Here is a 15725-nt window from a genome sequence, read left to right as displayed (position 1 = left end):
ACATAGGTGTGTAAAGTGATGGTAATATTGACATTTGACGTGAGATATATGAAAAATAATAGCCTTAGCTACTAGCCAAAGCAGTTGAAAATAGTTGGTAGTTGGGAAATAGTTGGAGTTGGGGAAAAAAATAAAACCTGTTGTTCAGGAGGGTTCATCTGGCTATATGTAGCATATGAGAATGTTGAAAGGAGCTAGAGAACAGAGAAACCAATTAGATTTTTGTTGTAATCTAGCCAAATGTATTGAGGGCCTGAGCGAGGGTAATGGAAATTAGACTAGTAGGACATACATTTCCCAAGAAGAACTGGTAGTAACTGTCAATGAATTGAACGGCAGTAGCTGGGGGAGGATGGGTATTCATTTGCCAACAAGCTGTTAGGTAGAGATGTTTAGCGAGTGAATGAATAGATGAGGTTAGAGTTTGGGCATGAAGCAGAACTGAAAGTAAATCCATATGGGAGTAAATAACAAACTGTGAGATCGTGGCTGAGCAGTGTTGGTAGAGAAGACAAAGAGGTTGGATCAGGTTTATTTTAAGATAGAAAAGTCTTAATAGGTGGAAAGGAGGGCTCTGGAAAGATAGGTTAAGATGCAAGAAATGAATATTTGATGAACCAAAAACACTGGACAGATGAGATGAACAAGTAGAAAAGTTTAACTTGAAGGAAGACAGAGGGAATAGCTGTGGAAACATTTAGCATAAAAGAAAAAAAATTAGTTTTTTTAACCTCTGTAATTTGGGTTAATGAACGTTTAAATTACCGGAAACTTTAGAAGTAGGTTTTACCCCCAAAAGAAATACTTTCAGGTATACATTAATAATTCGAGTGTGTTTACAAAAGTGTTGTCTTGTTAGTGTACTTGAGAAAAATGTCTTAATGATTACATAATAGTGATAAATAATGATACCTATATATGTAGAAACTATGCTTCTGAAATAGTTACTTTCTTTTGTAATCCTCAGTGTTTCTTGAGAAGTTCTCTCCTCTCTCCTTGTATTCTTTGTCAAGACTATGTCTATCTTTCATTCTGTTCTCTCCCTACTCCTAACTGAATCAGTCACCAAGTGGTACCTTCTAAGTATTTTTTCTAGTTAATATGAAGGTTCCTAGACATGACTTTTTATATCTAATTTATTACTTTCAGAATCTCACCTTCTCACAGCTGTGGTTTGGTTCAGATTCTTATCATCTCTTTCACAGATTGTTTTATTAGTCTCCTTTTGGTTTTGTCAGTATACCTGGAGTTGGACTGACTCAAGCCAATGCGGGAGAAGTGAAGAATGTCACTTAATCATTTGTGATTAAAACATTATTATCAAGAATGCCAAATGTTTTACTTATCTTATTCTTTCTTAAAGTAATCTTGGGAATACGAGATAATTGGGAAGTTGGTTGGTGAACCTGACATCAGAATAAGAACAATTAGATCATGTTTAAAGATTATCACCATCTTTTTTTTTTTTTTTTTAAGATTTTATTTATTTATTCGACAGAGATAGAGACAGCCAGCGAGAGAGGGAACACAAGCAGGGGGAGTGGGAGAGGAAGAAGCAGGCTCATAGCGGAAGAGCCTGATGTGGGGCTCGATCCCGGATCGCCGGGATCACGCCCTGAGCCGAAGGCAGACGCTTAACCGCTGTGCCACCCAGGCGCCCCTAAAGATTATCACCATCTTGATAGTGTTCTTTTTCTCTGTATAATGCAGTTGATTGCTTTCTTAAGCAGCTTCCTTTCACATTAATTTCTAGTCATGTGTTTGCAGAAGCTATATCCCAGTTACCTTGATGATTAAACCTACAGTTAGAGACCATGTCTCCTGGTGAGCTGGTTCTATAGATGGCTGAACTACTTTTTTCACACTCAGAGGGTCATTTTAGTTAAGGATCTCTGGATATATATATGTGCCTCTTCCTGACAGAACAGTATTTTTATATAATAATAGCTAGGTATTTAGAATTATGCTTCTCAGACTTTTTGTAGTTATGCTTGTAATATTTGGAGCAACTAATAATTCTAATCCAAAAGGTATATGAAAAACTTATATTCAGAGTTGTTTCTGGGTGTGTCATATTTGATAGACCAAATATATTTTTTTAAGGATTATATTTATTTTATTTGAGAGAGAGAGAGAGAGATCACAGGGAGAAGAGAAGCAGACTCCCTGCTGAGCAACGAGCCTGATGCAGGGCTCTTCCCAGGTCCCTGAGATTGTGACCTGAGCTGAAGGCAGACACTTAACTGACTGAGCCACCCAGGTGCCCCAAGATCAAAAATATTTAATTCATATTGCAGTAATAGACAATCCGATTTTCTACCCAGATTAGTCCTAAAGAAACTATGGAGAGATAACAAATCAGTGTAATGAACATATAAAAGACAGTAGGAAGATAATAGTAAGTTGAAACAAAGAAAATATTTAAAAGAAACAAGTAGAAATTTTAGGTTTGGAAAAGTGTAATTGTCAAAGAACACAGTAGATGGGATAAATAACAGTGGATACAGTGAGGAACAAAATAATTAATGGGTTTTATACATATTTAAAATACAAACGATATGATATGGAGGATAGAAGTAGACTCCAGATAATAGGAGCCCCAGAAAGGGAGAGAGAGAGAAATGGAGAGGAGGAAATAATCTGAAGAAATAATGGAGATAAACTTCTTTAAAAAAAGATGAGCAATCCTAGATTGAAATGGCCGAAGAAAAAGAGTGAAGGAACAATCCTCATCTAGACCCATTATAGGGGACATTTTAAAATATCAAAGACAGGGAAAGAATTCTAAAACATGGTCTAGTAAGATGAAGTCCTTCTTGGAGAGAGATCTACAAGGACTATACAGAAGTAAGTTCAGTTCTAAGGAGGTGGTACAACATATAGAAAGGTTAGATTTAACAGAGGTAATTATCATAGCAAAAAAAAATTGGAAGTGGTGGAAATATAAAGATTACAGTCCTATTTCTTGCAGCATCTCCTGGATTCAGATATCACATGATATTTAGGTAACTTACCTTGCAACTTGGAAATATATCTGTGGTACATTTTCCCTGACGCCAAACCCAGAACAACAAATTATATAATGCATAAAATAATATATACATGGTTCAAAGGATTATCAATTTCTTATATTCTGTTTTCATGGTGCTCAGATTCTGTTGGAAGAGTCAGAAATATAAATGAATAATTGCAGAATAAAACGTTAGACAAATTATCATAGTGGTTATGTTAAAATAATAGGTTTGAGAGTAGTTTTTTTCCTTGTCTTCATTTTTTAAAATTGATTGTGGTCATTACTTACATGTTTTTATTTAAATCGTAGAAAACCTTTAATGAAGAATGGCAAATTATTTTAATAGCTGCCACACCTAATAAGATTATATTCTTCATTTTAATTGGCAATTTTTTCCTACTAAACCTTCCTTTTAATTTCCTTAAGAAACGGGGGAAAAATCATTGTGTAATGAACTTAATGATGTTTGTCATTTAGGCTTAAGATTGATATTTTAGGTAAGTCTCATTTCTTCTTAGTTGAAATACTCTCCTTCATTAACCTCACTACCTATATTTCTATATCTCATCTGAGCTAAGCGTTTCTAGAGAAAAAAAATTCACACCATGTACACATTCGTATCATTATAGAGTTGTGATACTAGCCTTGACTGACATTTAAATTGCTTGGCAATGTTAATATACATCTCTAAGAAACTCTCTTACTTTTCGTCATGATTTTGTTGTTGTTGTTGTTGTTGTTTTAACTCTGACGCCTGTGAAAATTTCATCTTTTTATCACCCACTTCTGCAAACCTACTTGATTTGTATCCTCTTTTCTTTCTCCCCAGTCCTGCTTGCAATGCAGGGCTAGTTTTTACTTGTACTGTGGATCTCACCCTTCTCTGCCCTCTCAGAGACCTTGTCATTTTAGTTGCCTTCTCCTCTCACCATCACTTTTCTTTGCCCGTCTACATCTAAACATGCTCTAGTGTTCTTGAAAAAGCACAAAAGAACCCAAACCTTCCTTTAATCCCACGTTCCTATTCATGTACCTGCCGCTCAAACTCTTCTGCCTCCATTCATTTGAGATGTTCTCTTTGTTTTGGGTGATAGATCTAGATGTGACTTTTATTCTTCTTAGGACCTCTTTGCTTCCTGATTGAGAGAGTTCAAGTCTTTCATCAATTCTGGACACAACTGAAGCCATTATATTTAAAAATACTGATTTTTCCTATTCTTTCTGTTCCTCAGTAATTTTTGTTGGACATATTTGGACTTTCTTCTGTCCTTCATGTCCCCCATTTCTTAATTTCTCTGTGTTGTATCTGGATAATTTCTTTGATCTTTTTGTGTTCACTCATCATTTCTTTAGCTCTATTAATTTATCGTTTTACCTGCCTAATAAGGAAAGATTTTTAGTGAACGTGTTTTTCAATTTTTGGAGTTCTTTGTGGTCCTTTCTGAAATAGACGTGGTCTGGTTTTGTTTTTCTTCTTCTTTCTTGTTTTTAAGAACGTGTAGCCCTTTTCTTATATCTAAAAATATTTTTATTTTGAAACAGTCTTAAACTTACAGGTATGGTATAGAGAACTGTATTTGCCCAAACCATTTGAGACTGAGTTGCAGATAGAGTGCCGTTATCAGCCCTGAACACTTAAATAGTCTTTACAAAGACATTTTTTCCTATAAAATCACAGTACGATGATCAAAAATAGGAAATTAACATCACCATGTTGCTACCCTATACTCTTCAGATGCTGTTCAAATTTTGACGGTTGTATCGAAATTTTATAGGCTAGTTATTTTTGGATTTGGTTCTTTTTTTTTTCTTCCATTATTAGAGTCATGTTATGTTTTCTTGGAGCAGGTTATCATACACACGATCTTTCCATTGCATGTATCAGTCAGATGGCACATAATCAGGCATTTGTAATGAAAAGGCTTTCTTTTCCCCTTTATAATTAGTATGTATATTGTGGAATTAACTGTGAGACTATGTGAATATCCCATTCCTCATGTGACTTTTAGTTTGTATCAGTATGGACTTACAGATCTGTGTGGGTTATGATCTGTTTATTGTGATGCTTCACTTGTTCACAGGTTAGCTAGTGGGAGCCCATTTAAGCTGGTGCTGTGTCCTTCTGACATATCCCTGTTATTCTTTGAACACTCCCTTATTTTCCGGCATTACAAGTATGTTAGTTTTCTATTGCTGCCATAACAAATTACCACAAAATTAGCAGCTTAAGAGCACTCAAATTTATTTGCACACAGTCAGAAGTCTGGTTGGGTTAGCTGGTTTCTCTGCTTAGAGTCTTACAAAGCTAAAATCAAGGTGTTGGCTCCCTGGGCTCTTACTGTTAGGAGACGCTGGGATTAGTTCACTTCCAAGCTCTTTTAGATTGTTGGCAGAACTCAGTTTATTCCTTGCAGTTGCAGGACTAAGGTCATCGTTTCCTTCCTGGCTGACAGCCGAGAGGGCCTCCCTTAGCTCCTTGAGGTTTCTACCGCATCCTTTCACACGTCCCTACGTCTCAGAGCTAGCAAAGGTGAGGTGAATCCTTTGCACACTTAGAGTCTCTGTGACTTCCCCTTCTGTTGGATCTCTCTTGTTTTCTCATCTGTTACATCTCTCACTGACTCTTGCCCTTCGTCTTTTGTTTTTATGGGGTCATGTGATTACACCAGCCCTGCCTACATAATCCAAGATATTCCACCTATTTTAAGGTCAGCCAATCAGTACCTTAATTCAATCTGCCAGGTTTCTTCACAGTAGTACCTTGATTAGTGTTTGAATAATCAGGAAGGGAATTTTGGGCTGCAGGTGGACGTCACTTGAATTCTGTCTACCACAGCAGGATATGCCAGGTTCCTCTTTTTTATATAGACTCTTGTTTCTTTCTTATGCTTTGGATTCCTCTGCTTAGGTCCTTAATTATTTAAAATATTTATCTCATAGTCTTTATTTGCTCTATTTTCTTAAGGTTCTTGGAGGACAGTCATATAATAATGTTTGTGTCTACTAATTTGTGATGAAGGGGATCGTTTTCTTCTCTGTTTTCTAATTTTGGATTTTGAACTCATTTTATAGCCTGGGTTAAGGATATATCCCTTTGGAGAAATTTTGTGTTTGCTTCTGTTGTGTACTCAAGTGACAGTACCACCTGGCCCCTTCTTAATTTAATGTTTGGGATTTATCAGACAGGCACATATGTAAATTCAAACCCAAAACCTATTTGAAGGCAAGGCTGTGGCTGTAAATTCTAAGGGCAGACTTTTCATCCCCTATCAGACCTCAAATCTAATGGCACAGACTTCCTTGTCCTTTCCCTGTGCTGTGATTTTTATGTTTTGTGTTTGTAGGGTTTTGGTGGGGGGTGCAGGGCCAAGGGCTGGCCTTTCCCCAAAAATGTAGCTCTTAGAAAGTCTATATAAACAAGGTCTTACCAGTTTTAATTTTTCATGCACTGGAGGCTCAAGGTCTCCTCTCTTTTCCTTGTGGACATTAGAGCCAAAGCTCTTAGGTTACTGGCACAGGTTGGCTCCTCTAGGGCAACCTGTTAAAGCTTTTTTCCTGTATATTCTTAAGGATTTCCCTTACTGTCTTAGGGGCTCAACTATTCATTTTTAGGTCTTATTAATTAAGAGGGAGGTTTTTAGGTTGCCTGATTGGCCTCATTGCCAGAAATAGAAATTCTCCTATTGATTTATTTTTCAAACCACTTTATACTGGCTCTGCAACTACTGCTGTACTGAGTTCAGAAATAGTTTTCACATTGCCAAATCTAGTGGATGGTTTTCAGTTGTTATCCTAGATGACATCTTAGCATATTTGTTTTTGTTGAGGACTTACAGCTACTAGAAACTCCTTTCCTTTCCTTTCCCCCTGTCACTTACTTCCAAGTCCCATCCTGTCTTGTCCTTTCCTGTCCTTTCCCTTACCTCTTCTCTTCTAGCATTATACTTAACTTGGTTGTCTTGTTGTTTTGACCATTTCTTATTAGTTTTCTTTTGGCTTCTCCTTTATCCTAATTTAGTGTTGAAATTGCTTGGGGCTCAGTCCTGAGCCTCTGCTTTTCTCACTCCAAAGTTCTCACCAAATTTAAGTTTTAAAATCTTTTGTCCAGACTATTGGAGTAGCTACTTAAATTATCTCCCTGATTCCATTCTACCATTGTCTTTCAGGGCGTTGTTCACATTGTATCCAAAATGATCTTCTAAAAATACAGTTCTGATCATGCCACTGTCTTGGTTAAAACGCTTTAATGGCCTTCTATTAGGATGAAGTTGAAAAGTCCTTTATGACCTGCAAGGTTCTCCATGAGCTGGCTCTTGGGCTGATTTCTAGCTTCATCTTAAGCATTTTATTTCTTTGCTTATTATACTACACTGGCTGTATCAGTTAGGGTTCATTGTATGTAAGCCTCAGAAAAATGGATTCTGTCAAATTTAAGCAAAAAAGGAGTCTATTGGATATGTTCAGTTATTTTAGCGAATTAAAGGAAAAACCCCATTCTAGACCTCTGGGAGGAGAGAAATAGGGTAGGCTCAAGGAAGGGTTAGGTAAACAAGAATTAATAAAATCCTAATATTACTACCATTAGACTAACAGGTCTGACCATTATTTCCCCTTGTGTGTATGCCTTCAAGATGTAAATTCCCAGGAGAGACCATTTCAGCTTGGGTCACATGTTTATCCCTGAGCTGAGAGTGTATGTAATGTAGGAGGGGTATTTTCCTGATAGAAAATAAGATGTTATTTGGACACAAAATGGGAAAGAATTCCAGGCAGGTAAAAACAACAGAAATGGGTCTCTCTTCCTTTTAGTTTACGTGTTACTTCTTCACAGAGGTGTATTCTGCTGATCTTAGTTAAGCTACCCTTATATTCAGCACAGTCTTCACTTTAGATGAAGTGGATCCTTCACTTTAAGAACCATAAATGCAAGGATGATACCTATTTTCTTTTTTGTAGTATCTTCATCTAACATTTTATCTGGGTATAGTCGGCATAAATATTTGTAGAGTATTGTAAAACAGAGTCAACTATGCAGTGATTATGTCAAAATAACATTAAACATTAATAACATTTTAAAAGATTTTATAATCAAATAGGAAAACATGCTAAGTATAAAAGGATTAAAATTTTTTAATACATAGGCAGTTATATAAAGCTAAACAAAACCATCAACTATACACCAAAAATTTTGAGGGTACATAAAAATGTCAGCAGTGTTTATGGATGATTTTTTCCCCTACTTTTCCATCTATTTAAGATTTTTAATAGCATGTATTATTTTTATAGGTAAAGTCAAAAGAAACAATACAGAATTGTTCATATCTCTGTAAAAATAGAGCAGCCTAAGAAATGATTAAAGCTTGCCTAAAGAGATTTAGGGACATCTATATTCCATCAAGATAGCCAAGAGTCTTAGGAGAGAAAGCTTAACTTTTTCTAAATTTTATTTACCCTCTCTAAATAATGTGTTAATCATATAGAGACATATTGTACAATCTAGAAAGGGAAAGCCAAAATAATCCTGTTATTTATTAGTCACCAAAGGAAAAGGAAATTAAGGCAACATTAACAATGGAATCTTTCTATTGTTGAATATATTATTCTGTTTCCTTCTTTTAACATTAGTAGATATTCCTCCTTTATATTTTATAATATAGTTACTATTTATCAAATGCTTAATATGTGGTAGACAGTATACTAATAACATTAGTATATGCTTTACATGTATTAGTTAATCCTTGCACCAGCCCTGTGAAATCATTGGTTCCATCCTCCCTTTGCATGAGAGAATAGGATTTGGATTTTTAACTACTTTCACACCATATTAACTCCCAGAAAAGAATATTCAGTCTTAGGAGGTGGGTTAGGGATAACTTAACAAGTTTAGTCATTTACTAGGTTAAATATTTCTCAAGACTATCCATTCATTTACTGTGGCTCAATGCTGAGCAAACAACTTGACGCAGGCAGTTTGAAATTGGGAAGCGGGAACTGTGGTTGGTGACCACTAACATTTATATCGTTGGTCGTGTATACTTCTGTCTAGTGTATTGTTTTTAATGGAATTGCCTTGGCAAACTAATAAAAGCTTAGATGTTGGGGCGCCTGGTTGGCTCAGTCGTTAAGCGTCTGCCTTCGGCTCAGGGCGTGATCCCGGAATTCTGGGATCGAGCCCCACGTCAGGTTCTTCCACTGGGAGCCTGCTTCTTCCTCTCCCACTCCCCCTGCTTGTGTTCCCTCTCTCACTGGCTGTCTCTGTCTGTGTCAAATAAATAAATAAAGTCTTTAAAAAATAAATAAAAGCTTAGATGTCAGCAGTGTTTTCTTGGCTCTGCCTACTCTATTCTGTTCTTCCTAATATCACCATTTGTCTCCATGTTTCCACATCCAGTGGGCATTTTCATTCTGTGTCTTAGTCTTTAGCATCATTTGATATGCCGTGTCTTTCTTTAGATTCTTTTCTCTGCTTCATTGACATTTTTGCTCCCATGGTTTTCTTCTTACCTCACTAATCTCAGTTTTCTTTGCAGAGTCCTCTTCCACATTAACGATCCTTGAAATGTTGGGGGTCTTCAGGACTTAGTCCTACACTGACATTTTTCTCTTTTACTCTTTCTGTTCCAGTTTTCACCATCTTAGTAAATGGCACTTCTAATCACTATGCAATTCATTCATAATATTTTCTTTATCTACCAGATATAGCTTATCATCAAGTTGGGTGCCTCTGACTTCTAGATGTACTTCAGATCCACCTTTTCCATATCATGACTGCCTTGTCCTGAGGGACATAAATCTTTCACCTAGATTGTGGACTAGCCTAGGCTTCCACTCTTCCTCTTTTCAATTCATTTACCACATAGCAGTTAGAGGGATGATCTTCTAAAAAACCGTCATGCTAATATTTGCCTTTGGTGTCTTTCCATTGATCTTAGTATAATTTCTACACACCTCTTCATGGCTTGCAAAGTCTGTTCCTTCCCTTCTCTCCAGTTTGTTCTCCCATTCTCTCCACTATGCTTTACCCATATTACCTATTTTTTCTTTACTATTCCATTGTTTTTTGAACAAGCTTTTCTACTTTACTCTGTTCACTTAACACCTACCTGTCTAAACTTTAGGTCTTAAGTATCGTTTTTTCAGACGGATATTTTCTGCTTCCTGATATGTCACTCATGGTGCTCTTTGTCTTCGATTGTAGCACTTGTCACAGTTTATACTTATGTGTTTGTTTTCATGTTTGCCTCCCTAATTAGCTTGTGAATTCTTGGAGAGCAGAGAACTTGTCTGTCTTGTTCCCCACTTTATTCCCTCCTCCTAGCATAGTGTCTGTCTTCTAGTAGACACACAGTAAATATCAGATGGATGGATGGATGCATGAATCAGTACATCATTGTCACCCTCTGTATCATTCTATATCTTTGTTTCTATCCTCTATCCTGAACAGATGAATTTCAGGGTTTTTCCTAGAGTTTATGCATTGCAGCATTCACTTGTATTTAATTCAATGAATGTCACCTTGATTTGGATTAAGGTAACATATAACTTGTGGAAATGGAAATAAGAGTAAGTTAAATAGAAAGCAGGTACAGAACAATCTAAGGTGGATTATTTACCTTTTGAATAAAGATCTAGAGGTCTTAGTAAACTAGTTTCTCATTGCTATACCAATCATACTCTGAGGTATGATGGAGTTTAGGAGAGTCAGTGATCGTCGTCTTCAAAAAAGATTTGGATATTTATACTGCCCTGCCTTGATAGGAAAAGAAGCTTTTATTTGTTCTATTTATGGTAGTAACCTGAGTACCAGACACAGTTTCAAAGTGTGATCACCACATTGCACATTTAGCTGTGCAGTTTCCTGTTCATGCTCTAATGCAATATAAAAACAGATTTAAGTTTAGAGATAGGAGTTCCTCATTCACCGCAGTGTTTTGCTTCTCAGTATTATACTTTTATATATATTATTACATGTGGCAATGGTATATTCAGTTTTGGAAGAGTATTAGGGACATTAGAGGACCTAATAATCATAATACTACACATTCCTGACTTAAAGATAAAATTTTAACTAGAGCAGTAACTCTGAAGTAGCTATGGCTACCATTATGGAAACTTACTGTGTTATTAGGCGGTGCTAGAGCCTCTACGTGGATGTTCTCAAAGAAGAGCCTTTAAGGCAGCTATTACTTGCTTTTATAGAGAAGAACAATATGGAGGCTCAGAAAGCTTAAGTAATTTGATTACGATCACATTGTTGGGAGAGCCAGGATTTTTGCCTCAGTTAAAAACTTGTGCTGGTTTTTTTTCCCCGCCAGCATGCTGTCTCCAGTTAACTTTTAGTTTTAAGAGTTGGAGATTCCATGTATGCTTTCCACCACTAAAAAATTAGATGATTAGCATTCTACCTTTTAAGGTACTTTGCTGCAAAAGCTGAGATCAGGTGTTGCTCTTTGGAACTCCTCTACCCCAGTCTCTTCCTCTGAACTTCAGTTGTCCTTTGTGTCACATGTCCTTATGGTACCAGTATTTCCCCCCTGTGTCATGGTGGCTTGTGGAATACTTACTAGCTCTGCTATGAGACTGTTCTTTGAAGGCAGAATTCCTTTCTGTACTTCGTTATCTTCAGTGCCTTTTTTATAATAAGAACCTCAATAAATATTTATTGAATGAAATACAAAGTAATGAACTTTTGAAAAAATTTACTTTTCTCAGGTATATGTCTGTCCTTTGGGATATAAGGTTTATAAATACCTGCTTCATTTATGTGCTGTCTCTTTTTTGTCCTTCACAGCCAAACGTCTTAAAAGAGTCCATCTTACCAAGATTCATTGTCTCATTTAGTGACTCCTCTTTTGTGGCCTGACCTTAAATGACCAGTGGAATTATTTGACCTAGTCCTTTGAAATTTTCTAAGTGGTTTCTAAGATTCTCTTAAGTTTTCTTATTTTGTTCTTTGTGGTCTGTCTTTGTCTTTAAGTGGTAACATTCTGTAGGGTTCTGTTTTTAGTCCTTTTGGTCATGCTGAAAACTTTCCCTGGGTGATCTCTTTTTACCATTCCTTGGCTTTGACTAACTTCTGCATCAGGAGTTGTAAATCACGTACGGACAGGGGCCAGAGAGGTAATATAAATGAGGGAAGGGGTAAAGAATAAGGAACGACAGGACTCTGGTGGATTAAAGAATCTGTGCTGTGGCCAAAGTGCCCCCAGATTGTTACTATTTCGGAATATAGTGTCCAGTATTGACAGAGCTTCAGTTTTTCAGGAGAAATTAGAATTCAGTTTTCAGTGTGAAGTTTTGGGGCATCTGGGTGGCTCAGTCAGTTAATCGTCCGACTCTTGATCTCAGGGTCATGAGATCAAGCCCCGCATTGGGCTCCCCACTCAGCGTGCTCAGCGGGGAGTCTGCTTGAGATTTTCTCTGTCTCTCCCTCTTCTCCTCCCCCAACTCTTGCACATGTGAGCTCTCCACTCAAAGAAATAAATCTTTAGAAAATACTTCTAATTAATTTTTTTTTAAATGAGAAGTTTCAGTGTTTCTAAATATGAACTAATTTAAGATTTCAAACACAGGGCAGGCCAACAGAAAGCCTTTTTGAGTTTTCATGTTTACTCAATGCTAACTTTACTATTCTTCTGACACCTGGATTTGTATCCACACCTGATTTTTCTGCTGAGCTTCAGGCTGGTCCTGTCCTGTTCTAGACTGTACAGGACTTCTGTGTTCCAGAGGCATCTCAGAGACTGTGATGATTAACCTGAACTTCACACTTGTGTTAAGAAGTGGTTTCAGTAGCTGTCAGTGTGAATCCTGATTCCACCATCTACTAGGTCACTAAGCAAATTATTTCTTTAAACTTCTGTTTGCTCTTGTGTGAAATGGGAGTAATGTTTACCTCATTGGCCTATTACGCCAGCACATATATTTACAGGCACCAGTGTGGTAACTATCCTACATAGAGTAACCAAATACTAGATGCTCCCAGTTGCCATTCCTGCTTCAGTGAGCGGTATCACCACTCCCACTTCCTGGTACTTAAGAGCCATCCTTGACTCTTCTTTCTTATTTATTCTTCAGGTTCTGTTAGGTACCAGTCCTATGAACTTTGCTTTTAGAATATCTCTTGACTCCCTATTACTTTAGTTTAATCTCTGTTTTTGCTCATTAGTATTATTGTAGCAACCCTTCAACAACTTTCTCAGTCTCTAAAAAGCCCCTCCCCAATTTAGTCTCAGCCTGTCTTGCTTAAACTTCTGTCTGATCACACCAAGCTTCTGTTTACAATCCTTCAATAGCTTCCAGTTGTCTCTAAATTTTTAACATTTTGGCTTTTAATGTTCTTGATCTTATTCCTGCTTATTTTTTAGCCTCATTTCTTGTGTAAGCTACAGATGGTACTTACATGTTCTTATATTTCTTCCTTAAACCACCCTTCACCTCAGTTCTACAGCTCCTTTAGAAATTAGCTTTAAAAGCATCCATCTCTTCCAGTAAGTTTTTTGACCCTCATCCTCTCACTCCAGGTCTGGGTTAGATACCCGTTTTTATGTGCTCGGAGCCCCTAAGGATGTCTCTATCATAGCACTCTTCACAGTCTTTTGTAATAGTCTTTTTTTTCCCACTAAGCTTCTTGAAGGCGGAGACCACATATCTTGAATGGCTTTGTATCTCCAGGGCTTAGAATAATGTCTGGCAAACAGTGAGCTCTCAGATGTTTGCGGAATGGATGCATTTGTTGAATGAATAAATTATCTTTTTTTTTCTGGAGAAATTGTAGATATAAAAAGGATCCTAGGACCCTCGATTATAGTTGTAAGGCCTTTAAAAATGTCCCAATTCCTTTATTTCCCTTGTTTGAAGATTATGGGTGATTTTATATGTTATGAATCAATAACACTTATGTTGTTAAGAACAAAGTAAATTGTACTATTAATATAAATAATTGTTGCCTTCAAGGGCTATGGTCCCTCAAATTTTTTTATTTTTATTTTTTATTGCAACCCACTTAGAAAAAACCCATTTTTTTCTTGCTTTCCTCTTGTTACAGTGTCGAGTTCTTAGGATCTCATTGTCTCCCACCCTCCCAGGAGCCTTGGTTTATATCAAGATTTCTCAGCTTCCGCACTGTTAACACTATGAGCCAGATAATTCTTAGTTGTGAGGAGCTGTCATGTGCATTGTAAGATGGTTAGATCATCCCAGGCCTCTACTACCATATGTCAGTAGCGCCCCCTAGTTTTGACTACTAAAAATGTCTTCAGACAGCGTCACATGTCTCTGTGGAGCACACTTGTCCCTGACCGAGAACCCTGCTGTTCTGTAGATTTCCATCTCTCACTTTGATCCTCAAAGAGCGTCTCCTCTGTGGAGCATAGGAGCACGATCTCCCGTCTTTACAAAACACAACAACCCACAGGTTTTTGTGTTTTTTTAGGGGGGGTAACTCCTCATTCCTCTTTACTTTTATTCATCATCTCTCGCCTTCCTCTTCCCATCCACTTTTCAGAGTGAATTAGTTCACTCTCGTCTCCCTTTCTTCCTGGCTTATAACTCCATGTTGCCTCTGAAAATACTTCCAAACCTTCCATCTTCTTTTCCTAAGTTCCTGGAAGTGAATGTTACCCCCACCTAGTAGTTCACGTTGTCATTGTCTCTTAATCCTCTGCCCCCCTCCACCCCTACCCCACTCACCCCCCCCATTCAGTCATAAAGTCTGTTCATTCTACCTCTGGAATATCTCTAAATCCACTTACTGGTCTTTGAATCTCAAGTCTAGTTCTGTTCCGTTTTATTTTTTATATTGTAACCTGGGTGACCTTTCTGAAACATAGTCTCTTCCCATTTCAGACCTTCTTAATCAGCCCTTCTGGGGCTCTAGTATCTGCATTTTGAAAAGCTTACCAGGTGATTTTTATGCAACTCTAATTGCTTCATTCTCCCATTTAAGAAATATTTCTTTGCTTTTAGGAATTCTTAAAGAGCCCTTACTGTTATTTTTACAAGGCACTTCTTGATGTGGTCCCAGTCTATTGGCAAAGCCATTTTTGTTACAAAAAATTACTTTGGTTCTTTTAAACAAGTGTTTTGTGACAGGTCAGTATTTAGTCATTTAGTTATTGAAACATTATTTATGACCACCAATAAAATTTATCATTGAAAGGAGGGATCAGGAAGAAATGTGGGTATTCTAACTTAATGATTAATATTGTGTGTCTGTGACAGATTTGATGGCTAAGTTATAAAATATTTAAATAATTTTTTTTCTTGCAGGTATTTATAACAGCAATGATGTAGCAGTATCATTTCCAAATGTAGTATCTGGCTCAGGATCTAGTACTCCTGTCTCCAGTTCTCATTTACCTCAGCAGTCTTCTGGGCACTTGCAACAAGCGGGAGCTCTCTCCCCCTCAGCGGCGTCATCTGCAGCCCCTGCTGTTGCTACAACTCAGGTAAATCGTTGTAGTGCTACGAAGTAACCTATAGGTGGATTTGTCATTTTTGAAATAGAGTTTGATTGGAGAAGAAAGAAATCAAACAGGGCTTCCTATAGGAATTTATAAAATATCCCCATTTGTTGTGACATGTTAGTGGAAATAATAGACATTTTTACATGATATTCATGAGAGAGGACAAAGGAATACATTGTCATTAACTGATTATTTTCAGTGTCTGAGTTTCTAATTTTGTCCTAATGATGTAAACTAGTAATTTG

General features: G+C 37.0%; 1 protein-coding gene across 23 annotated transcripts in view; it reads left to right on the top strand.

Moving 5' to 3' along the window:
* The window catches only part of MLLT10 (MLLT10 histone lysine methyltransferase DOT1L cofactor), a 232109-nt gene that overhangs the window by 187221 nt on the left and 29163 nt on the right, over positions 1-15725 (top strand). For all 23 annotated transcript variants that reach the window (XM_057304613.1, XM_057304612.1, XM_057304610.1 and 20 more), the window contains one exon: positions 15284-15462. In XM_057304613.1, coding sequence (XP_057160596.1) covers positions 15284-15462 — 179 coding nt within the window. The remainder of the gene's footprint in view (positions 1-15283; positions 15463-15725) is intronic.

This window comes from Ursus arctos, unplaced genomic scaffold (assembly GCF_023065955.2).
Source record: "Ursus arctos isolate Adak ecotype North America unplaced genomic scaffold, UrsArc2.0 scaffold_30, whole genome shotgun sequence".
Taxonomy (NCBI): domain Eukaryota; kingdom Metazoa; phylum Chordata; class Mammalia; order Carnivora; family Ursidae; genus Ursus; species Ursus arctos.
This window is presented reverse-complemented; position numbering and strand designations above follow the sequence as displayed.